Source organism: Chiloscyllium plagiosum, unplaced genomic scaffold, assembly GCF_037043375.1.
Source record: "Chiloscyllium plagiosum isolate Xiang-an unplaced genomic scaffold, Cpla_swu_hap1 HiC_scaffold_4, whole genome shotgun sequence".
Taxonomy (NCBI): Eukaryota; Metazoa; Chordata; class Chondrichthyes; order Orectolobiformes; family Hemiscylliidae; genus Chiloscyllium; species Chiloscyllium plagiosum.
The window spans coordinates 105,899,939-105,924,974 of record NW_028270142.1 but is presented as its reverse complement, the minus strand read 5'-3'; the positions used below and the strand labels follow the sequence as shown (position 1 = coordinate 105,924,974).

Genomic DNA, 25,036 nt, shown 5'->3' with positions numbered 1-25,036 from the left:
AAGGGGCCACATGAGAAACCTGAGTTGTGTCGGAGTGCCGAACCAACAATAAGTTGAACATAATTCTGCTCAGTATTAATTTTCTCCCATTGTAAAAAGTACTAAATTATATAGTTTGCACTGAAACATTTTTTCAAAAGAATAAGGATATTCTGTTACAATAAAGATATGAAATTGTGGAATAGGTCAAATATAGGAGAAATAAACAATAATTTCAGTATTTCATTTTAATTTTAACATGTTAATCTCACAAACCAATAATGAAAAGCAAATCTACACCCTAAATGAAAAGTTGTTTCATTATTGTTTAATATTACAAACAACAAACACCTCTATACAAAAAGCAATAAGTGCTTTTGATGTTTTTCAGATCATTTTACTTGTTTAGTGAGAAAACTCCAGTCTGTTTTGGGCTTGAACAAGTGCACTGAAATCTGGTTGAATGTCTGAGGTGGATATGCGAAGGACAGCTGAGAGGTGATCATCAGTGATAGAGGATCTGTACTTGGATTTGTTGAACTTCATCACTGAGAATGTCAGTTCGCATATATAGGTAGATCCAAAGAGGACTAGAATCTTCTGAGCATACCTCCTCATGTGTGGAAAGTTCTCCTCTTTGAAGGAAGAGTAAAAATCAAGCAATGAGACTGACCTAAAGTACTCTGCCAGAAGTGAGTCAGACTGCAGGTCAATGAGTTCAAGCTGAACATCACTAGGTGCATTCTCCACATTGCATGTAAATGGGGAAAAAATCATGTGCATTTCCTTATCAACCATTTTAAAGTCTTGAAGTCGCCTTGAAAATTCACCATGCAGTGCTTCTAACATAGATGAGTACCTGTGGTGGTGATCAGCTGAAGGTGTGGCTTCCTTCAGTGTTGGCAAGTGGATGAGAATGTTGTCCTCCATTTGGCTTGAGAGAAGCTGCAACTTTCTCATAACAGCCTTCACCAAGTTGTACGTTTCATGCACAAAAAGGCCCTTGCACTGCAGTTTCACATTTAGTTCATTCATAAGTGCAGTCACATCAACAGCAAAACCAAGGTCTGCAATCCAGTCTGCATCTGAAAGCTGTGGAATGCCATTCCCTTTCTTCACACAGAAATCTTGAATTTCTTCTCTCAGGTCCCATACACCTTTCAGCATTTTGCCCAGGCTGAGCCACCTGACAGCTGTGTGGTAGCCTATGTCACGATGTACAGACTCATTTTCCTCCAAAAGTGTAACAAACTGCCTGTGATTCAAAGCTCTTGCGCTGATGAAGTTAACTATTTTAGTTACAACATCAACCACATAGTTAGTTTTTAACACTGACTTACACAACACTTCCTGATGCATAATACAATGCAAAAATACCAATTTCTGTTCAGGGTCAATTTCTGTCACTTTATCCTGCCTTCTCTTTAAGAGTCCAACATTTTTTCCCGTTAGATTTGGACAACCATCCGTTGTCACACCCGCCAACTTGTCCCATTTTAGTCCCAACATGTCCAGCCATGCATTTACCTCCGTGAACAAATCATTACCCGTCGTTGTTCCTTTCATTGACTGCATGGCTGCCAGCTCCTCTGTGATTTTAAAGTCCATAGTTATCCCACGTACGAAGATGAATAGCTGGGCTGTGTCACGTATGTCGCAGCTCTCATCCAAAGCCAAGGAAAAAAAGTCAAAGTTGACCGCTCTGTGCTGCAGCTGAAGCTCCAGATTTCTCGCGATGTCCCCAAACCTTCTCGTTACAGTGCATCGGGAGAGGGGCACATTCTCAAATGCCTCCTTTTTCTCCAGGCATATTAGTTCTGCAGAGTCCAACAAGCACTCCTTGATAAACTCTCCATCAGAAAACGGTTTACTGTTTCTAGCGATTTTGTGAGTTGTGACATAACTTGGCTTGACAGCTGCATCTCTGGATATGTGAAGTTTAGTAAAATGTCTTTGCTGGTTATGCAGCTTAGCTAACAAAGCACCCGACTCCCTTGTCCGCTCTTGATCAGACAAGTTATTGTACTTCTTGTCGTGTTTGGTCATGTAGTGGCGATTCAAATTATAATCCTTGAACACAGCGACCAGTGCACCACAAACCAAGCACACGGCTTTACCTCCGATTTCTGTAAATAAATATCTAGCAGTCCATGCCTTGTTAAAAACGCAGCATTCCGTATCAACCTTCCTTTTTTTTGGCGTGAGCTGACATTTTGAGGGCTAGCCAGCAAGCATCATTTCTAGCTGTTCACACACGCACATGTGCGTCCATACATAAATAAAAAAAGCATCCTTTTCAAAACAAATGCACACAGTTGTATTGCGTGCATGGCGTAAATACTTTTTCATTTATGTTCTAATTTAAGATTGACCTCATGCGGGCCGGAAAGGAATGATCAAAGGGCCGATATGGCCTGCGGGCCATAAAATGCCCAGGTCTGGTCTAGAAGGTCGCACAAATATAGTCAACCTAAGTCACAAGGATGCATGAAAGGCTGACATTTATTTTAAGCTCAATATTCTGGGATATAGAATCTTTCTGTGAGATGCAGATTGTAAGGCGTCACAATTGATCAAGGAGTAAATTATTGTGAGAATGAGGGATGATATTGAGTCATAGAGCTGTACAGTATGGAAACAAACCCTTTGGTCCAACTCATCCATGCCAACCAGCTATCTAAATTAATCTAGTCCTATTTTCTAGCATTTTGCTCATATCCCTCTAAACCCTTCTTATTCATGTACCTCTCCAGGTGCCTTTTAAATGTTGTAATTGTACCACTTCCTTTGGCCATTCATTCCATACAAACACTACCCTCTGCGTGAAAAAAATTGCCCCTTAGGTCTCTTTTAAATCTTTCCCCTCTCACCTTAAATATATGCCCTCTTCTTTTGGATTCTCCTACCCTGGGGAAAAGACTCTGACTATTCACCCAATCATGATTTTATTAACCTCTGTAATGTCACCCCTCAGCTCCCGACACTCCAGGAAAAATAGCCCCAATCTATTCAGCCTGTCTCTATAGCTCAAGCCCTCCAATCCAGGCAACGTCCTTACAAATCTTTTCTGAACTCTTTCAAGTTAAACAACATCCTCCCTATTGAAAGGAGACCACAATTGAACGCAATATTCCAATAGTGGCCTAACCAATGTCCTGTATAGCTGCAACATGACCTCCCAACTGTTATATTCCCAACTGATCAATGAAGGCAAGCGTATCAAACACCTTCTTCAATGCCCTGCATACCTGTTACTCCACTTTCAAGGAACTATAAACCTGCACTTCAAGGTCTCTTTGTTCAGCAACACTACCCAGGACCTTACCAGAAAGTGTATAAGTCTTGCCCTGATTTGCTCTACCAAAATGTAGCACCTCACATTTGTCTAGATTAAAATCCATCTGCCACTTTTCGGCCCTTTGGCCCATCTGATCAAGATCCTGTTGTACTCTGAGGTAACTTTCTTTGCTGTCCGCTACAATACCAATTTTACAAACTTACCAACCTTGCAATCTGCAAACTTTCTAACCACACCTCCTATATTCACATCCAAATCATTTACATAATGACAAAAACAGTGGACCCAGCACCAAACCTTATGACTCACCACTGGTCACAGGCCTATAGTCCGAAAAGCAGCCGTCCTCCACCATCCTATGTCTCCTACCTTCTAACTAATTTTGTATCCAAATGGCTAGTTCTCCCTGTATTCCATGTGATCTATATTTGTTAAGCAGTCTACCATGCGGAATCTTGTCAAACACCTTACTGAACTCCATATAGACATTGTCCACCGCTCTGCCTTCGTCAAGCCTTTGTCAGTCCTTCAAAACATTTAATCAAGTTAGTGAGACACAATTTCCCATATACAAAGCCAAGTTTAACTATCCGTAATCAATCCTTGCCATTCAAATACATGCAAATCCTGTCCCTCAGAATCCCTTCGACCGACTTGCCCACCACTGATACCAGGCTCACCGCTCTGTAATTCCCTGGGTTTTCTTTATCACCTTTCCTAATTATGGCACCATGTTAGCCAACCTCCAGTTTTCTGGCACGTCACCCATGGCTGTCAATGATACAAATATTTCAACAAGGGACCCAGTAATCAATTCCCTAGCATTCCACAGAGTGTGAGGATACACCTAATTCAGTCCTGGGAATTTATCCACCTTTATACATTTCAAGATATTCAGCACCTCCTCCTCTGTAATATGGACACTTTTCAAGATATCATTATTTACTTCCTCAAGTTCTCTCGCTTCCATATTCTTCTCTACAGTAAACACTAATATAAAATTCTCATTCAGTATCTTACCCATCAGCTACGGATCCACACATTGGCTGCTTTGCTGATCGTTGAGGAGCCTTAATCTCTCCCTTGTTAATCTTTTGTCCTTAATGTATTCGTAGAAACAAACAAAAACTTAGGAAGTTCCTCAAATAAAGTTATATGTCTAGAACTTAAAGCAGAACGAGGTCAATCAATTTTCTTGAAATGTTCTATAGACGCCCAAAGAGTCAGGGAGAAATAGAAAGACAGGATTGGAGAAAGAGCTGAAAATGTGTTGCTGGAAAAGCGCAGCAGGTCAGGCAGCATCCAAGGAGCAGGAAAATTGACGTTTTGGGCATGAGCCCTTCTTCAGGAATCAAGCATCTGCAGTCCTCACTTTCTCCTCGAGGATTGGAGAAAGGCCGATTTTAATATGACAGGGTCTGGCCAGAGTAGGTGAGGTGCAACAACTTGCAAGAAATCTATATCAGAGCAGTAGGAGATGTTCAAAACAGGAAGTATGAGAGAGCAAAGCCAACGTGTTCCCGCAAAGGTAAAAGGTGAAACCAACAAATGAAGGGAACCCTGGGAATCGAAGAATTGGATAAGGGAGAATAAGAAAGCTTACGGCGGGTACTAAAGGCTCAAAACAGTGGATGCCCTTCAGGAGTATAGAAAGTGGATGGTGCTGCTTAAAAAATAAATTAGGAGAGTGAAGGGGAACATGAAATACGCTAGTAGGTAACATTAAGAAAAATCCAGCAAGGTTTTAAGCATATCAGGGACAAAATAATAACCAGGGAATGAATAGGGCCCATTAAGAACCAAGATGGCAATCTATGCATGGAGCCAGAAGACATAGCTGAGGTTTTGAATGAGTATTTTGCATCTGTATTCACAATAGAGAAGGATTAGCTGGAGGTCAGCTTTTAAGCAAAATTGACCTTAGTCAAGCCTATCTCCGGAAGAACGTAGATCCTGAGTCACAGAAATACTTGATGATTGTAACACATAAAGGACAATTCATACACAAGAGTCTTCCATTTTGAATGACATCTGCAGCTGCATTCTTACAACAAGTCACAGCTCAGATTTTAAGTGGATGGGAAGGAGTCTTCTGTTACTTAGATGATATTTTAGCCACAGGGGAAAATGAAAAGAGCATATCCACAATTTAGATGTTACTCCACAGAGACTTGAAGGTTATAGCCTAAGAGAAAGGGAAGACGATTGTGAATTTTAAAGCTTCCATCAAATGTTGAGGCTATGTTATTGATGTGAAGGAACTACATCAGTCATCGTTGAAACTAAAATTATAACTGAGGTACCAGAATCTAAAAATGTAAACCAACTGCGAGCAGTTTTGGGCCTGCTAAATTACTGTGGCAGATTTGACCCAAATCTTGCAACCATTCTCAAAAAACTTGCAAAATGTATTATGTGAAACAAGAATTGGAAGTGGGAAGATCAACATGAAAAAGCCTTTGCACAAGCCAAACAGGTTTTGTTAAATTCAGAACTCCTGACTCACTTTGACCCAAACTTACCATTGCAATTAGCATGCAATGTTTCACCATATGGATTGGGAGCAGTTGTTTGTCACATTTAACCCAATGTTGAAGAGAAACCAATACCTTTTGCATCAAGATCATTAAATGAAGCAGAAATGAGCAGTGCGCATTTAGAGAAAGAAGATAAAGGAAGCATTTTTGGCCTTAGACAATTCCATTAACACTTGTATGGCCTGCAATTTACCCTACTAACAGATCAAAAACTATTGACCACAGTATTTGATTCTCATACAGGAATGCCTTCTCTTGCAGCAAGCCATATACCATAGAAGGTCATGTTGCAATTAGCTTACAGTTCTATAATTAAGTATCAGCAATCTATCTGACATGGGAATGCAGGTGGCCTATCTAGATTTCTTTTACCAAATGAGTTGACTATAAACAGTATGTATGGAAACATTCTCTACTTCAAACAAGTAGAGAACGCCCAGTAATGGCAGGGTAAGTTGAGAAGCACACTAGAAATGATCCACTACTATCAAGGTTGACAGATATGGTACTTTATGGCAAAATCACATGAACAATACCAGAATTGAAGCCACATGTTGCATGGAAACAATAACTATCTATACAAGCAAGTTGTCTCCTCTGGGGAATGATGGTCAAAAGCTATTTTTAGTGGGCTAGGGTTCAACTCCAAAACTGAGGAGAAGGCATGCAGGCCATCTCTTGACAACCAGAACAAATATGCCAGCAACAACATTAATTGAAGATCCAAATAAATGCCAAATGAAGACCTGGATATGCATGAGGGCAGAACAGTAACTGAAGCATCTGAAGGAGATAGTACCTTAGTGGAGAAAGCTATGACATTGTGTGGACATCTGAAGGAGATAGTACCTTAGTGGAGAAAGCTATGATATTGTGAGGACCTCTGATTCCTGATGAAGGGCTTTTACCCGAAACATCGATTTCGAAGCTCCTTGGATGCTGCCTGAACTGCTGTGCTCTTCCAGCACCACTAATCCAGAATCTGGTTTCCAGCATCTGCAGTCATTGTTTTTACCCCTCTGAAAATCTAGTCATCTCAGGAAAAGACAATGACAGTTGATATTCTCAAAACAACTAAAACACCAGGAGCTTAAAACCTGAGAAAAAAAACAGATGCTTGGGGTGTGACGAAAGCCATACAGCAATCAACATCTTTCACAACATCTTACCTTCTGACTGTTGGACATGATTGTAAATATTGTGAATGTTTCAATTGCAAGAACCTCTGACGTAAACGGGTGGGATGTTGTGTATTTCTGTACGTAATGTGGAATGTTATTTTAAAAGTCTGATCATGTGATGAAATTATGATATCATTTGCCATTTTGGGCAGGAAACAGATTAGTCAAATCTCACTGCCTGTCCCTAAAAATCTCCCTAATAAAGCTCCTGATATTTATCACTTCAACCTCCTCACCTTTCTTGAAACATGGCCCTTCTTGAAACGCTGTCATTTTCTTCACCATCCCCTACTTCCCTCCTGTCAACTACCAAATGCCCTGAAATTGTTCTTTGTGGATCGTACTGTAGTTTTCTGCTGCCCAAAATCCCATTCCCTTCCAGCAGCCAGCTAGCAGTTCCTGCTAAGTAATGCTATATGAGATTGATAGAACTCATGCCACATTTAACAAAAAGAGCTAAGTGGGAGAAAATGTTATTGATATTATTAGAGGCTGATTGTTGCAAAACAAGAATTCAAGTCTGCTCTCATCCTTTTTTTGGTGGTTTGTGTTGCTCCTAATCTTTATGGCAATCATATATATCCTGTATTCTTTCTTTATCAATATAGCAGTACTATACAGCATTCTTATTTATCCAAATCATTTCAACTCATATGAAAGTATCAACAAAACGTCTGAAATTTTGTTTTCAGCCAAAAATACAATGGATTGCATTGTTATATTCCCAATGCACGTTAATATAAATTTTTGGCAATGGACACTATTCCACAGAGACACTGTCAGTCACCATTGGATGGTGAACTTAAACATGTTCTTCCATGCACATTTCAAGTTATCAGAGACAGATTTATTGCAACAGGCTTGTCACAGAGTTCAGTGAGAGACTCTAGCTTTATTCAGTATATCTGAGCTGCTGGCTCCCTCCAGTGCTTTAATGCCACTTTAACCACATAAAATTAACACATTGTAAAAATGGGGTATATGTGTGTTCCTCAGTAATGGCTGCTTAACATGTGGAAGAAAATATTGTTAATGGTGGGCTCCTGTCTTAATTGTACTAGACATACTTAGTCCTGAATTTACTACTTCCTGTCACACTACTATTGTATATACATACTCCTAACTGCAGAACAAATTGAACCATAACATTTATCCTTCACGAAAACTGACAGTCCTAAAATCAATATGCTCTTGACTATCATCCACTCATGATAGCAACAATGCATATACAGAGCTCACACCTCAGGAAGGACATACCAGCCTCGAAGTGGGTGCAATGCAGATACTGAGATTTAAAAGTTTACATTTTCATCGATTCCCTACAGTCCAGATGCAGGCTATTTGGGCCATTGAATTTGTACCAAATCCCTGAAGAGCATCACACCCAGATCCACCACATCCCCACATTTACCATGGCTAACCCACAAATCCCTGGACAGTAGAGGGCAATTTTTAGTATGGCCAATCTGTCTAACATGCACAGGTCTTGACAAAAGGAAGAATCCCACACAGATACAGGAGAATGTGCAAACCCCACACAGACAATTAACCCAAGGCTGAGATCAAACCAAGGTCCAAACCCCTGGCACTGTAAGGCAACAGTGCTAACCACTGTGCTGTCCTGAAAGCAGCTTGAGGAAGCTAGCTTGTTATTTCATTAAGCATTGAAAATTGAGGGGGAAGCTAATTCAAGTGTTTAAAATCATTAGTGGCAGTGATAATGTAGAAAGATTTTGTAAGTGTTCTTGTGGTGCAGTGGTAACCTTACCTTTGAGCCAGGTTGATTAGTGGGAAAAAAATCTGGGAGAGTTCAGTAGAAGGGTAGAATAACTTTAAAAGTAAGTTGTTCAGTGGTAGTTTAGGAAGCATTTCTCCAAATGAAGGGAAGTAGAATTCTGAAACTCTCCCTTTCAAAATGTCATTGATGGCAGGTCAATTGAAAATGTCAAATATGTTTTTGTTCAGAAAAATTAATGACAATATGGAGTAGATGGAATGGAGATAAAGGGTCACTGGGACACTAAAGGGTCACTAAATTGCTGAACCAATTTTTCTAAATAATGCCTGATACACACAATTGTTTTTCTTTTTTGGAAGATGGAGTTTGCTTGTGGTGAAAGATGGATTTAGGCCTTTTGGATCCTGAAACAGAGGGTTGGCAGCCATGATGGAGATGAATTGACGTACAGAGAGATCTGGATGTTCAGGTCCACTGTATGTTGAAGGTGGGAACACACATCGATAGAGTGGTCAAGAAGGCATACGGCATGGTTTCCTTCATCGGACGGGGTATTGAGGCAGGTCATCTTACCCAAAAAGTATTGAGACATTGACAAATTACAATTTATTATAATTGCATAAAGATAATTCAAACTCAACAAATGAGGCAGTATCCCTACCTCTGAGCTAGAAGGCATGGGTTCAGGTCTCACCTGTTCCAGATGTGTCTCATAATGTATCTGAACAGATTGATGAAAATAACTAAATGGAATTGGTTACCAGAAGAGATGGGTTCAAGTCCAACCTGGTCCAGAGGTGTACCATTGCAAATCTGAACAGGTTGATTTAATAATATGTATCTGCAAATGGTTTGATTAACCAGACCTGCTAGGTTCTTTTTCCAGCAATTTATTTGTATTTGTTATTATTACTTGTGATTCACAGCTCTTCTAAAGACTGTGAATCATGAGTTGTGTGTAAGTAATTCGAGTCAGTGAAAGTTGTGGAAAGCTAGTAGATACATACCTCTGCAATGGAGTCAGGGGTGGAGTACAAGATGCTAGCTCATTATCCACACTCTTATCACAAACCAGTGAAAAATGGGAATGCCACAAATAGGTAAAAACAATGACTGCAGATGCTGGAAACCAGATTCTGGATTAGTGGTTCTGGTAAAGCACAGCAGTTCAGACAGCATCGACGTTTCGGGCAAAAGCCCTTCACCAGGAAATAGGGGCAAGAATGCAAGAAAAGGCCCCTGAAAATAATTCTGACTTTGCAAAAGTCCAGGCCACGGATCAGCTCTGTAATAATAGAATGGTGCGAAAGGCTTCAAGAGCTAAATGGCTATTCCTATTTCTCCTAGGAAACTTATTTTTTTCCAAAATTTTCTATTTATCTGAGGTCCAGTGATACTGTAGCAGTATACTTCAGATTCATCATGTAGTTCTATGTATTGTGGAACATCCATTTTTGATGCATAATCTGTAAAAAATGAAACAGAAAAGCAACATATTAGTGCTATTTTTGAAAACTATAGTTGGCTTAGCTTATGTTATTGCATCCCAACGTTCTGTCATATCTGCTGTATTCCAGTAAAATTACACTGCAAACCAACCATCAGCTCTTCTCTTGTTAAAAACATTGCTCACTGCAAAAAATACATGTCTACATGCAATTAAATTTGTTTAAACACCAATATTAAAGGGAGATAGAATTGGACACCGCTTTGATATATCCTATTGTTTATTCATTCATTAGTACTTACCATCCAAACTCATAAATGAAGTTCATCATGCAGGACGCTGGAAAAGAGTTAGAGTCCAATGGAACTCTACATTAATAATGCATGGGACCGAACTAAAAAGGGCAGTTGTGGACATTGGAAAAAAAACCTACACATTATTCAGACATGGCAACTCAAAGAATAGGCTGAGCTGGTTTTCAATGCTATTCCTACTCTTGGTTTGTATACCACCAGTCAAATAGAGGAAATTTGCGTAGCTGTAATTTAAGAGGTTCGAGTCGGAGGTACCAAACCATGACAATCAGAAGGAAGAGATTGGTGACTTCCTAGGTAGCTGCTTTTTCAAAAACCCTCAGATTCTCTAAGATCTAATTCAAAGTCCATTTATAGAGTCATAGAGGTGTTCAGCACAGAAACAGACCTGAAGAGAGTGGTGCTGGAAAAGCACAGCTGGCCAGGCACCATCCAGGGAGCAGGAGAATCAAAGTTTCGGGCATAAGCCCTTCATCAGGAATGACTATTTAGGATGAAGGGCTTATGCCCAAAACATCAATGCTCCTGCTCCTTGGATGCTGCCTGACTGGCTGTGCTTTTCCAGCACCACACTCTTCGACTCAGATCTCCAGCATCTGCAGTCCTCACTTTCTCCACAGAAACAGACCCTTTGGTCCAACACATCCATGTTGACCAGATATTCTTACTTAATCTAGTCTCATTTGCCACCATTTGGCCCATAACCCTCTAAACCCTTCCTATTCATGCCTTTTAAATGCTGTACTTGTATGAGCCTCCATCACTTCCTCTGGCAGCTCATTCCACACATGCACCTCATTCTGTGGGAAAAAGGTATTTTTAAAATCTTTGCCCTCTCACCTTAAACTTGTGCTCTTTAGTTATGGACACACCTACCTTGGGAAAATGACTTTGGCTATTTACCTTACCCATGCCCCTTATTATTTTATAAACCTCTATAACCGCTCAACCTCCAACGCTCCATGGAAAAAGAGTGACAGCCTATTCAACCTCTCCTTATAGCTTCAAACCCTCTAACTCTGGCAACATCCTTGTAAATCTTTTGTGAACCCTTCCAAGTTTAACAACATCTCCTCTGCGGCAGGGAGACCATAAATGAATAGAATATTCCAAAAGTGGTCTAAGCAATGTCCTGTACAGTTGCAACATACATCCCAACTCCTATATTCAATGCACGGACCACAGCTAAGATGAGGAAAATGAGACCAGTTCATGAGAACTCAAGAAACAAAGTCCAAAAAAAAAATCCAGACTTTATCAGGGAAGTGGAATTTTTTTTATTTCATTTGATTTGATTTATTGTTGTCACATGTACTGAGTACAGTGAGAAGTTTTGTTTGGCGAGCAGTAAAGGCAGATCATAACATACAGGGACATATAGATCATAGGGTGAAACAGAGTGATACGTACAGGGTTATGGCTGCACAGGAGGTGAACAAAAGCAAGATCAATATTAGATTTGAAATTAGAGATGTCCATTCATCAGCCTAACAATAGCAGGGGAGAAGCTGTTCTTGAACCTGTTGGTACGTATGTTCAAGCTTCTGTACCTTCTGCCTGATGGAAGAGGTTGGAAGAGAGTATTACCGGGGTGGGAGGGGTCTTTAATGTGGGCAGCCTTTTTGCAGCAACAAGAACTGTAGATGGAGTCCATAAATGGGAAGTTCGCTTTTGTGATGGTCTGGGCTATGTACACAATTTTCTGTCATTTCTTCTGGCTCTAGGTAGAGCAGTTGCTGTACCAAGCCATTATACACCCAGACAGAATGCTTTCTGGTGGGGGTTCATATGGACATGCTGAATTTCCTTAGCCTGCTAAGGAAGAAGAGGCATTGTTGTGCCTTCTTAACCATTGCATCTACGAGGTCCAGGACAGATTATCGGCACTACCTCTCCACCTCAGTTCCAATGATGTAGGTAGGAATGTGTCCTCCTCCTTTCCTACTGAAGTCAATGATCAGTTCTTTTGTTTTGCTGGCATTGAGAGATTGTTATCATTGCACCATGACATCAAGCACTCTGTCTCCTTCCTGTATTCTGACTCATCACTGTTTGATATTCGGCCTACAATGGAACTAGTAGATGGCCACGCAGATATGAGTTATGGGGAGTACAGTAAGGAGCTGAGTATGCATCTGGGGGCACTGGTGTTGAGGATTATCGTGGAGGAGGTGCTGTTGTCTATCTTCACTGATTGCCGTCTGTGGGCCAGGAAGCTGAGGTCTCGGAATTTTGAGATTAGTTTGGTTAGGATTATAGTGTTGAAGGCAGAGCTGTAGTTGATAAATAGGAGCATAGGTATCCTTATTGCCCAGATGTTCCAGGGATGACTGTAGGACTTGTGAAATATTGTTCACAGTGGACCTGTTTCACTGGTAGGCAAATTGCAAAGGATGGAAGCAGACTGGGAGGAGGGAGGTGATGTGGGCCATGACTAACCTCTCGAAGCACTTCATGATTATGGAAGTCAGAGCCACCAGGCGGTAGTTGTTCAGGCACGTTGCATATGTTTTCTTTGTACTGGGATAATGGTGGTCTTCCTGAAGCAGCTGGGGACTTCAGATTGTAGCAAGAAAAGGTTTAAGATGTCAGAGAATACTTCCGCCAACTGGTGCACACAAGATCTGAGTGCATAGCTGGGGACTTCGTCTGGGCCCGTTGTGTTCCTTGGTTTACTCTCAAGAAGGCCAATCTGACATATGCAGTGGTAACTGAGAGAACATGTACGTCTGAGGCTGTCGGGGCAAGTGACACCGCACCACCGGCATTCTGCTCAAACCAAGCATAAAAAGCATTGAGCGCATCAAGGAGGGACATGTTTTTGTCCATTATTTTGTCCTGCTTCATTTTGTATCCTGTTATGTTGCATAGGCCTTGCCATGGGTTTCTATGTGATTAGTTTTTGCCTCTACTTTGGTCCAGTACTGCCTCTTGACATCTCTAAGGGCTTGGTGGAGATCATATCTGGATTTCCTGTAAAGGTTTGGGTCATCTGATTTGAATGCTGCACATCTAGTCTTCAATAGGTAGTGGATTTCTCAGTTCACCCAAGATTTCCAGGTTGGGAACACACGGACTGACTTCTTTGGCATGTAGTCCTCTACACACGTGCTAATGACGTTCATGATGGTAGTGGTGTACTCATCTAGGTTGTCCACTGAATTCTTGAATTTGGTCCATTCCACCAATTCCAAGCAATCCTGGAGAACTGGAGATGGATATCGTCATCTTCTTAAACTCTTTGAGTGAGGAAATTTCTCCTCTTATTAAATCTAAACAAAAGGCCCCTTAAGGCTAATCTGTTTTGTGTTTTGAATTCTACATTCCCATCAATCACAGACAGTGTGCAACTTATTTGGAAAACTAGTACTTGTAACATAGGAAAACGACCCAAAAAGGTCCACAGGAGTATTATCAAAAACAAGTTGACACTGTCTCGCATTGAAAGTAATTGGTAGACATGAATAAAAGCTGAACCAAAGAGATTGGTTTACACAATCCCTTAAAAGTAAAGAAAGAGAAATAGGTGGTAAGATTGAAGGAAGTAATGTCTCCAATTCTTGGGGGTCTAAATATTTGAAGACACCCCTGTCCATGGTAGGACATAGGAAATCAGACAAGCAGAAGGAGTCAAAATAGAGGAACAATGATTCTGAAAAGTTCCTGAATTAGATAGTATTCAATAGCAAGTACTGTACATTGGTAATGGTGACCGGAACCCGGTGTGAGTTAGGATACAGCCAGCAGAATTTTGGATTTACTCAAGTTTACTGTCGGTGATATCTAAGTGGTTGACTAGAAAAGCTCTGGGTAATGGACTCTGGAGTTAATAATGGCAGGTGTGAGGGTTTTAGCATCAAAAGAGTTGAGCCTCAAAAGGGTTGAGGAAGGGTTAAGGTTAATACGATTATAAAGGTGGATAAAGTGGTGATAGTTTTGGTGAAACACAAGGCCTACAACTCCCCCAATAGAAGTCATTTGGATGTTTCTTCTGCTTCCATATCTTTAAATCAACCTGATCAGAAATGTTACTACGAACCTCTAAAGCAGTTGGGACTCACATCCAGACACAGAGATAGGGATACTACCACAGTGCCACATGTACCCAACTTTCTACCATGAAACAATTCAAATCTCACCACCTGTTTATTTTGCAAACTTTTTGCCTCCTCTCAGTTCTCGACTGGAAATTCAAATTGAGTCTAAACACAATGAAGACAAGATGGCACAATGTGTCCCCTGAACAAAAAGGAAATAGGCACACGTAGGCATTGGACAGAATAAATCTGCACTCTAAATATCATTATACTGTGTGCCTATAGAAGACATTTATAAATGTCTCAATACTTTCTTCTTTTCTCTCTGATCTACTAGTCAGTTCTCCTTCAGCATTTTTGTATCCTTGTTTCATGAAAGTTTAGAGGGTTAAATTGTTGAGTTCTAACAAATGTTTTTTAAAAAGTAGAAAAAGAAACTATTTTATCAGTGCAGTTAATTTGTCAATAGGAAAATAAAACTAACGATAGCTCATTTATAGTAGACAATGTTCAATTTATATCCACTTAAACTGGACATTCACTGTTTAGGAATGCAAAAAGCGTAGGTCTAAAAAATTTGTTTTTAATATATTTTCTGCAATATAAATAAATCCAAAATTTACTGCAACGGAAATGCGTATTTGTACATTCTCACACATGTTCTGTATTTAGATGTTCCATCTGATTTGTAATGTGTTGTCTAATATCATATCTGGCCATTAAAGTGTTTGTCCTGTTTATAGCGTTCACAGGAAGACAAATTGTACTTGTTCTCATTTCCATTGAGGTCATCCCTTCAAAATGTACTTTTTGCATTAATGTTCATGTTTATAGCATACTCTTTTATTAGATTGATTGGTAATACTGGAGTGTTAGATACAATTAAGACAACAGGGAGCCCATTATGTCTACTGCTGTACCACACACTGTGAGGGAAATAGGGTCAGACTGCAGGGGAGCAGGAATGCACAGCTGAGCTGGCATTGTTCCAAGACGGTGGTCCTGACTCAGGAACTGGAATGAATCTATTCCTCATCAAAGATATATCTGAAATTTATAAATAAGATTAATAACTAATTTATAATTACTGTCACCACAACAAGGACTTATCAATATTCTGAAACTTTTTTAATACTGAACAAGTAAATTGTGTTCAATTCAGACATGCCAAAAACATAGTAATTGACTGTATTATGGAAGCAGATCCTTGAGAACTGCAAGATTTCATCATCCTTCGTTTTTAAATATCGTATGAATGAGTCATTAGCTCTTTCAAAGACCTCGGAATAGAAGCTCCTTTTTGAGATTACTAAACCAGTTAGGATGCATGAATGGGTGGCATTCAAGAAGGCATTGGATGATTATTTGGACAAAAATAATGTGCGAAAGTGGTCAAGAGCAGGAGATTGGCACTATTTAATGAAGCTCAATCAATGAGCCGGTGCAGGCAAGACAGGCCAAATGGCCTCCTTCTGCACCATAACAATTCTATGATTAAATAATTGCACATTATTCTTACAAAAGTAACTTTTTGCCAAGGCTACTTTTCTCCTCACATGATTGAGCATCCTTCCAGATATATCTTAAATGAGCACCACAGAAAATATAAGCATTCTATTTTTATTGGAATTGAACTCTTATGTCTCGGGTGGTCTTGTGTCACAGTAGTAGTATCTCTAACCCCAAGCTAGAAGCACTGGGTTCAAATCTCACCTCAGGATTCAATGGCCATGGAAGGTATGTCAAAATGCAGTGGAGAGGTGAGTTTTCTGGTCACTCAGAATCATGTGGTTACTATAGACTCTTGCCATGAGCAAAATATACACCATTCCATCTATTCAAGTGGAGTAAAGAGCTAAGAATTCTTTGTGAGAAGAACACCCCTGATCCGTTTTACCCCATTAGGAATGTTTAGAAAATTAAAAGTTACCTCTGTGAACCTTTTCTGACCCTAGTCACAGGTGGGCTACACCTGGTAAGGGTTGTAAATTTCCCTCCTGGGAGAATATTGGGACATTGATTTTTTTTTTGACATTATTACTGAGACTAGCTTTATATCATCCTCACATTAATTAATTGAATTTAAATTCCCTCACCTGTGGTGGGATTTAAACTCAGATTTACAGAGGACTAGCATGCATGTCTGGATTACTACTCCAGTGATGTTACCATTAAATCACCTTCTCCCCATGCAATTCTTGCTCAAGCCTTCAAGTACAGTTTATAGTTGAGTTCTGATGGCTTTATTGGAATTTTATGTGCATAAGTTACAAAGGACTTTGCAGGTATTAAACGGTTACTTTTAATGTCTATTTATAGCAAACCAGCTCAAGAAAAGGACATTTTTTGATGACTAACGGTTGATTAAGTAACTAATTAAGATCCTAACTGTCTCTGTCACCAATTTCTGATGAACAGTAAGGGTAACAGTAGGAAGGTATAAAGGGAAAGTTGTGATGGGATGGCTAGCCAGAGACAGGAAACAACAAACAGATTCATGATGTAAGGCAAGGATATTGTCACATAACAGGTAAAGAAACAGAAGATGTGTCAAGGTGAGTTGCGAATGGCATGGCAGCAGCTATTAAGACTGAAAGCTAACGCATTAAAAATAAAACAAGAAAAAGTGCAAAATACAAAATAAAATGGAGTCCCTGGTGGTCAATGCATGTAATTCATGGGTTACTTCACCAAAAAAAGAAAATAAATAAGTAGAGCTAGATTTTTAACACAATATTCACTGTTACCACAACACTTCCAGAAATAGGTGGGTGTTATGGGTCTGGAATGCATTATCTCCCTCTCTAATGCTGTTTTGATTTTGTTCCCTCCCATGTTTACCATCCCCACTCCCCGCCAACTTCTTGATTATTTTTCATTATTATTGCACTGTTGCTGGTGGACAGTGTTGTTAATTTAATGTCATTTAATGGTGAGATTGGTTTCTAATGTAAAGAGTCAGGTTGTTGTCTGGTGAGGAATTGGCTTCTGGACAGGGAATGCGTTAGTGTTACTGCATTGTGTGGCACTGTGATAGTAGTTTGTGTTGAACTGCTGAGTCACTATAAAATTCTTATTACATTCTTTTAAAATCTCTGCAAGCTGCTTTTTGCTGCATAATTCAATATATTTTTTCTGCTAACTAACTTGAACATCTAAATCCCTCTGAACCTCAAAATTCTGCAGTTCATCTTCCTTTAGGTAATACTCTGCTTTTTCATTCTTGTTGCCAGAGTTAACAATTATACATTTTCCCATAATATATTCCATTTTCCATACTTTTGCCAACTTTCTCAGCCTATCCATATTAGTCAAAACTTCCATGTATCTGCTTCACAACATATGTTCCTGACCTAGGTCATGTTGCAGCTGTACAGGACATTGGTTAGGCCACTTATGGAATATTGCACGCAATTCTGGTCTCCTTCCTATTGGAAGTATGTTGTGAAACTTAACAGGGTTCAGAAAAGATTTACAAGAATGCTGCCAGGGTTGGAGGATTTGAGCTATCGGGAGAGGTTGAATAGGCTAGGGCTGTTTTCCCTGGAGCGTCAGGGGCTGAAGGGTGACCTTGTAGAGGTTTATAAAATTATGAGGAGGTCTTTTCCCTGGGATGGGGGAGCCCAGAACTCAAGGGCATACGTTTAGGGTGAGAGGGGAAATATACAAAAGAGATCTAAGGGGCATCTTTTTCAAATAGAGGGTGGGGCGTGTGTGTGGCATGGGCTGCCGGAGGAAATGGTGGAAGTTAGTACAATTGCACTATATAAAAGGCATCTGGATAAGTATATGAATAGGAAGGGGGTGAGGGGAGTTAGGGTGTTGGTTTGCTCGCTGAGCTGTAGGTTTGACACCCAGATATTTCATTACCTGGCAAGGTAACATCATCAGTGGCAACCTCCAACTGAAGCGAAGTTGTTGTCTCCAGCTTTCTATTTATATGTTTGTCCTGGATGGGGTTCCAAGGGTTTGTGGTGATGTCATTTCCTATTCGTTTTCTGAGGGGTTGATAGGTGGCATCTAGATCTATGTGTTTGTTTATGGCGTTGTGGTTGGAGTGCCAGGCCTCTAGGAATTCTCTGGCATGTCTTTGCTTAGCCTGTCCCAGGATAGATCTGTTGTCCCAGTCGAAATGATGTTTTATTTCATCCGTGTGTAGGGCTGCAGGGGAGAGAGCGTCATGTCTTTTTGTGGCTAGCTGGTGTTCGTGTATCCTGGTGGCTAACTTTCTTCCTGTTTGTCCTACGTAGTGTTAGTGGTAGTCCTTGCATGGAATTTTGTAAATGATGTTGGTTTTGTCCATGGGTTGTACTGGGTCTTTTACGTTTGTTAGTTTTTGTTTGAGAATGTTGGTGGGTTTGTGTGCTACTAGGATTCCGAGCGATCTTAGTAGTCTGGCTGTCATTTCTGAGACTTCTTTGATGTATGGTAAGGTGGTTAGGGTTTCTGGCTGTGTTTGGTCTGCTTGTCGTGGTTGGTTCCTGAGGAATCTGCGGACTGTATGTTTTGAGTATCCGTTCTTCTTGAATACGTTGTATAGGTGGTTCGCCTCTGTTTTCCGAAGTTCGTCTGTGCTGCAGTGTGTGGTGGCGCGTTGGAATAGTGATCTGATACAGCTTCATTTGTGTGTGATGGGATGGTTGCTGGTGTAGTTAAGTATGTGGTCAGTGTTTGTCGGTTTTCTGTATACCCAGGTTTGTAGGTCTCCGTTGTCCTTTCTTTCGACTGTGACGTCCAGGAATGCGAGTTTGTTGTCGGTTTCTTCCTCCTTGGTGAACTTTATGCCTATGATGTTAAATGTCTCTTCTATCTTGTTTCATTTTGTGATGACAAAGGTGTCATCTACGTTGCGGACCCAGATTTTTGGTTTGAGGTTGGTAGGGCTGTTTGTTCTAGTCTTTGCATTACCGCTTCTGCTATGAATCCTGATAGCGGAGATCCATTGGGTGTGCCGTTGGTTTGTTTGTAGATTATGTTGTTGAAGGTGAAGTGTGTGGTGAGGCACAGGTCCACTAGCTTCATGATGTTTTCGTTGGTAATGTGATTGATGGTGGTTGGTGTGTGTGATGGTCTCTTCTAAAAGTGTGGTAAATGTTTCCTTTGCCAGGTCGATGTTGATGGAGGTGAACAGTGCTGTTATGTCGAATGAGATCATTGTTTCCTCTTCCTCTATTTTGGTGTTTTTGATGATTTTTAGGAATTCCTGGGTGGAGTGGATGGAGTGCTGTGACTCTTCTACTAGGTATTTCAGTTTTGCGTGTAGTTCTTTGGCCAGTCTGTAAGTTGGTGTTCTGGGTAGTGAGACTATGGGTCTGAGGGGGGCTCCTGGTTTATGGATTTTTGGTAGAATCGTGGGGTGTTGGTCCCATCTGGTTGCATTTTCTGGAATTCGGTCTTGTTTAATTGTCCGGAACTGTGTAATTTTCTTAGGAGATATGTAATTTTGTTTCCTAGTTGTGGGGTCGGGTCTAGCTCCACCTGTTGGTAGGTATTGGTGTCAGCAAGTAGTGCATTGGCTTTCTCTATGTAGTCCCTTCTGTTCAGGATGACTGTGAGCCGACCCTTGTCTGCAGGTAATATAATGGTGTTTTTGTCTTTTTTGAGGTTTTCTAGGGCTTTCTTTTCTTGTATGTTCAGTTTGTTTCTTTCCCTCTCTCAGCTCAAGAGTAGGTGCAACTGTCTGTCTGATTGTTTGTTGTGTTTCCTCCGTGAATTTGTTGACCTTCAATGTGGTTTCTAATGCCGCTAGGAAATCCTTCTTGTCAGCGTCTCGGTAATTGAAATTTAGTCGTTTTACTAGTACCGCTTTTTCTGTGTCTGATAGGGTTCGGTCTGATAAGTTCTTTATCCATGCCCCTGTGTTATCGGTTTTGTCTTTGTTTGTGAGTTTGTCAAGTTTTTTCTTCAGGTCCCAATTTTTCTTTATCTGTGTTTGTCGTTGTTTGGTGTTTGTGGCTCGTTCTACTGCGTCTGTCCATTCTTGAGTTGTTGCTTGTTTAAATAACAGTTTTTGGAGCGCAATTTCCCCATTGTATTTTCGGAGTCTGTGGTGGGCGTCATTGATTAGTTCTCGGAGCATTCTGCGGCCGTTTCGTTCTGTTAAACTTCTGGCTTGACGTGTTTTTATCGGCGGTTTGTATTGGAGACATTTTGGCAGTACCTGTTTTCTCAATCATTCATGCAGAAAGTACAGTTGTTCGTGGGTGGAAATCTCTCGGATGGCATTCCATTCTCATCTTCGGGCAAGTTGTAGCGTGTTGCGCCCATAGGTTTTTGCAAGGTTTGTAGCTCAAGTTGAGATTTAGGGTGTAGGTTTGCTTACTGAGCTGTAGGTTTGATATCCAGACGTTTCATTACCTGGCTAGGTAACATCATCAGTGGCGACCTCCAACTGAAGTGAAGCTGTTGTCTCGAGCTTTCTATTTATATGTTTGTCCTGAACAGAAGGGACTACATAGAGAAAGCCAATGCACTACTCACTGACACCAACACCTATCAACAGGTGGCAATAGACCCGACCCCACAACTAGGAAACAAAATTACATATCTCCTAGGAAAAGTACACAGTTCCGGACAATTAACCAAGACCGAATTCCAGAAAATGCAACCAGATGGGACCAACACCCCACGATTCTACAAAACCAAAAATCCATAAACCAGGAGCCCCCCTCAGACCCATAGTCTCACTACCCAGAACACCAACTTACAGACTGGCCAAAGAACTACACGCAAGACTGAAATACCTAGTAGAAGAGTCACAGCACTCCATCCACTCCACCCAGGAATTCCTAAAAATCATCAAAAACACCAAAATAGAGGAAGAGGAAATAATGATCTCATTCGATGTAACAGCACTGTTCACCTCCATCAACATCGACCTGGCAAAGGAAACACTTATCACACTTTTAGAAGAGACCATCACACGCACCTCAACCACCATCAATCACATTACCAACGAAAACATCATGAAGCTAGTGGACCTGTGCCTCACCACACACTTCACCTTCAACAACATAAACTACAAACAAACCAACGGAACACCCAATGGATCTCTGCTATCAGGATTCATAGCAGAAGCAGTAATGCAAAGACGAGAAATACAGCCCTACCAACCATCAAACCAAAAATCTGGGTTCGCTACATAGATGACACCTTTGTCATCACAAAATGAAACAAGATAGAAGAGACATTTAACATCATCAATAACACCCTCACAGGCATAAAGTTCACTAAGGAGGAAGAAACCGACAACAAACTCACATTCCTAGACATCACAGTCGAAGGAAAGGACAACGGAGACCTACAAACCTGCGTATAAAGCAAACCGACAAACACTGACCAAATACTTAACTACACCAGCAACCATCCCAACACACACAAACGAAGCTGTATCAGAACACTATTCCAACGAGCCAGCACACACTGCAGCACAGACGAACTTCGGAAAACAGAGGAGAACCACCTATACAACGTATTCAAGAAGAACGGATACTCGAAAACTACAGTCCGCAAATTCCTCAGGAAGAAACCACGACAAGCAGACCTAACACAACCAGAAACACGAGCCACTTTACCATACATCAAAGAAGTCTCAGAAATGACAGCCAGACTACTAAGACCCCTCGGAATCCTAGTAGCACACAAACCCACCAATACTCTCAAACAAAAACTAACAAACTTAAAAGACCCAGTACAACCCATGGACAAAACCAACGTCATCTACAAAATTCCATGCAAGGACTGCCACAAACACTACGTAGGACAAACAGGAAGAAAGTTAGCCACCACGATACACGAACACCAGCTAGCCACAAAAAGACACGACGCTCTCTCCCTCGTAGCCCTATACACGGGACACACTGGGACAACAGATCTATCCTGGGACAGGCTAAGCAAAGACATGCCAGAGAATTCCTAGAGGCCTGGTACTCCAACCACATCGCCATAAACAAACACATAGATCTAGATACTATCTATCAACCCCTCAGAAAACAAACAGGAAATTACATCACCACAAACCCCAGGAACCCCATCCAGGACAAACATATAAATAGAAAGCTGGAGACAACCGCTTCGCTTCAGTTGGAGGTTGCCACTGATCATGTTACCTCGCCAGGTAATGAAATGTCTGGATATCAAACATACAGCTCAACGAGCAAACCTACACCCTAAACCTCAACCTGAGCTACAAACCTTCACAAACCTTGAATGAATAGGAAGGGTTTGAAGGGATATGGGCCGGGTGCTGGTAGGTCGGAATATCTGGTCGGCATGGACAATTTAGACCAAAGGGTCTGTTTCCGTGCTGTACATCTCTATGATTCTATGACTCTAACATTGTGTTATCCATAAATTTAGGCACTATGCCTTTGCTCATCTCACCTAATCCATTGATGTAAATTGTAAAATATCCTAACATAGGGCCCTGTGGAATTCCACTTCTTTAGCAGATGCATCTATCATACAGCATTGGCAGAAGTGAACACTGCACAGTCCATATGGAAACAAAATCTGTTCGCCACTTTAAGGATACCTTTTATTGTGTTGAATTGCACTGTCACAATAGTGAATGGGATAGATTTTGAACAGATCTAGCAACACAAGACTCAGCAGCCACAAGATGCAATGGGTCATGAACAGCAGGAGAACTGTATTCAAACACAATTTGTGACATCATAATCTGGCAACATCTCTCATTCTACCATTAATGTTAAGCTGGGATGTCAACCATTGTACAATGAAGAGTGCAAAAGGGCATGCCAGAAGCAATACCAAATGCACCTCAAAGTTAGGTATCAATATTGTTAAGCTACAACACTGAACTACTTGTATGCCAAGCAGCATAAACAGCGTACAATGAAAACAGCTAAGCGATTCTATAAACAATGGATCAAATCCAAACTCTGCAATGCTGCCACATTTTTCCAAATTTATTTAGGGGATGTGGATTTCACTGGTTTAGCCAGGTTTTCTAAATACCCTTGATAAGGTGGTGGTGAGTTGCCTTCTAGAAACCACCTGAAGGAGCAGCACTCCGAAAGTAAGCACTTCCAAATAAATCTATTGGACTATAACCTGGTGCTATGTGATTTTTAACTTTCTAGAAACTCCGCACATCATTTGGTCAAGGTACACTCACAGGGCTGTCAGGGTGGGGTGTTCCAAGATTTTGACCCAGGAACACTGAAGGAATAGTCGGTGATATAATTCCAAGTCAGGACGGTGAGTGTCTTGAAGAGGAATTTGCAGGTGGTCGTGTTCCCACATATCTGTTGCCCTTGCCCTACATGGCTGTGGTTATGGGTTTGGAAGGTGCTATCTAAGGAAACTTAGTGATTTGCTGCATAGCATAGTGTAGGCGACATGCACTACAGCTATTGATCATTGGTGGCAGAGGAACTGACATCCATCATGAATGTTGATTAGCACTTAAACAATTCTCTTTAGGAGGAGACTCAACAAATATCCCTGTACTCAATGATAGGGAAGCCCAGTATATCAGCACAAAACTCAAAACTGAAGAATTCACTAGCATCTAAGCCAGAACTGACAAGTGGACAATCCATCTCAGCCTCCTCCTGAGGTCCCTGCATCACCAATAGCACTGGCAACATACTGTCAATAATAGTAAGAACTCCAGAACTTGTGACAACCTTAGATAAGCTTACAACATTGGCATCTGCCCAGCAATGTGGAAAATTTCTCAATTATGCTCTGTTCACTAAAAGCAGGACAAATCCAACCCAAACATTTACCACCACATTAGCCTACTTTCAATCATCAGCAAAGCAACAGAAAAGGCCATTAACGATGCTATGAAACTACTCTTGCTGTGCAATAACATGTTTACTGATGCTCACTTTAAGTTCCACTACACACACTGAGCTCTTGATCTCATTTGCAGTCTTGGTTCAAACATGGACAAAAGTGGGGAACTCCAAAGGTGGGCCTGAAGAGTGACTGCCCTTGACATCAAGGCAGCAATTGACCAAATGTGACATTAAGAGGTCCGAGCAAAATTGGCATCAACTAGAAAACTCTCCACTGGTTGTGCTAAACCTAGCACAAAGAAGATGATTACATTGGAGGTTAGTCATTTCAGCTCCAGGACAGCTCTTCAGAAGTTCCTCAGGGCAGTGCCCTAAGCCATTTCCCGATAACCTAAAGACTGCAGCTGATTAAGAAGGCAACTCACCACCACTCTCCTATGGACAGTTAGGGATGGGCAGTAAATATTTGCCCAGCCAGCAATGTTCACGTCCGTGTCAATGATCTTTTTAAAAATGCTTGAACATTAAGTGTGCTTATTTCAGATATTTAAAATTCTTTTCACATTTGTGTTGAGTTTATTTGCTCCAGCGTCTGCCGTAATTTGCTCCTGCAGCCTATACGCTACGCCTCGTATCTCCTCTGGACCCTAGAAGCGCGCTGCCGATGCCATCGTGCGCGATTGCGTGCGCGCTCTCGGGGCACGGCATGTCGTTACGCGCGTGTGCGCGCGCTCG

The 25,036-nt window shown here is 41.0% G+C and overlaps 1 protein-coding gene across 3 annotated transcripts in view; it reads right to left on the bottom strand.

Moving 5' to 3' along the window:
• Nucleotides 1–218: 218 nt before the first annotated feature.
• Nucleotides 219–25,036, bottom strand: part of LOC148150195 (general transcription factor II-I repeat domain-containing protein 2A-like) — a 90,704-nt gene continuing 65,886 nt past the window's right edge. For all 3 annotated transcript variants that reach the window (XM_087986551.1, XM_087986550.1, XM_087986552.1), the window contains exon 2: nucleotides 219–10,199. In XM_087986551.1, the coding sequence (XP_087842677.1) occupies nucleotides 385–2,025 (1,641 nt within the window). In that variant the 5' untranslated portion in view covers nucleotides 2,026–10,199 and the 3' untranslated portion in view covers nucleotides 219–384. The remainder of the gene's footprint in view (nucleotides 10,200–25,036) is intronic.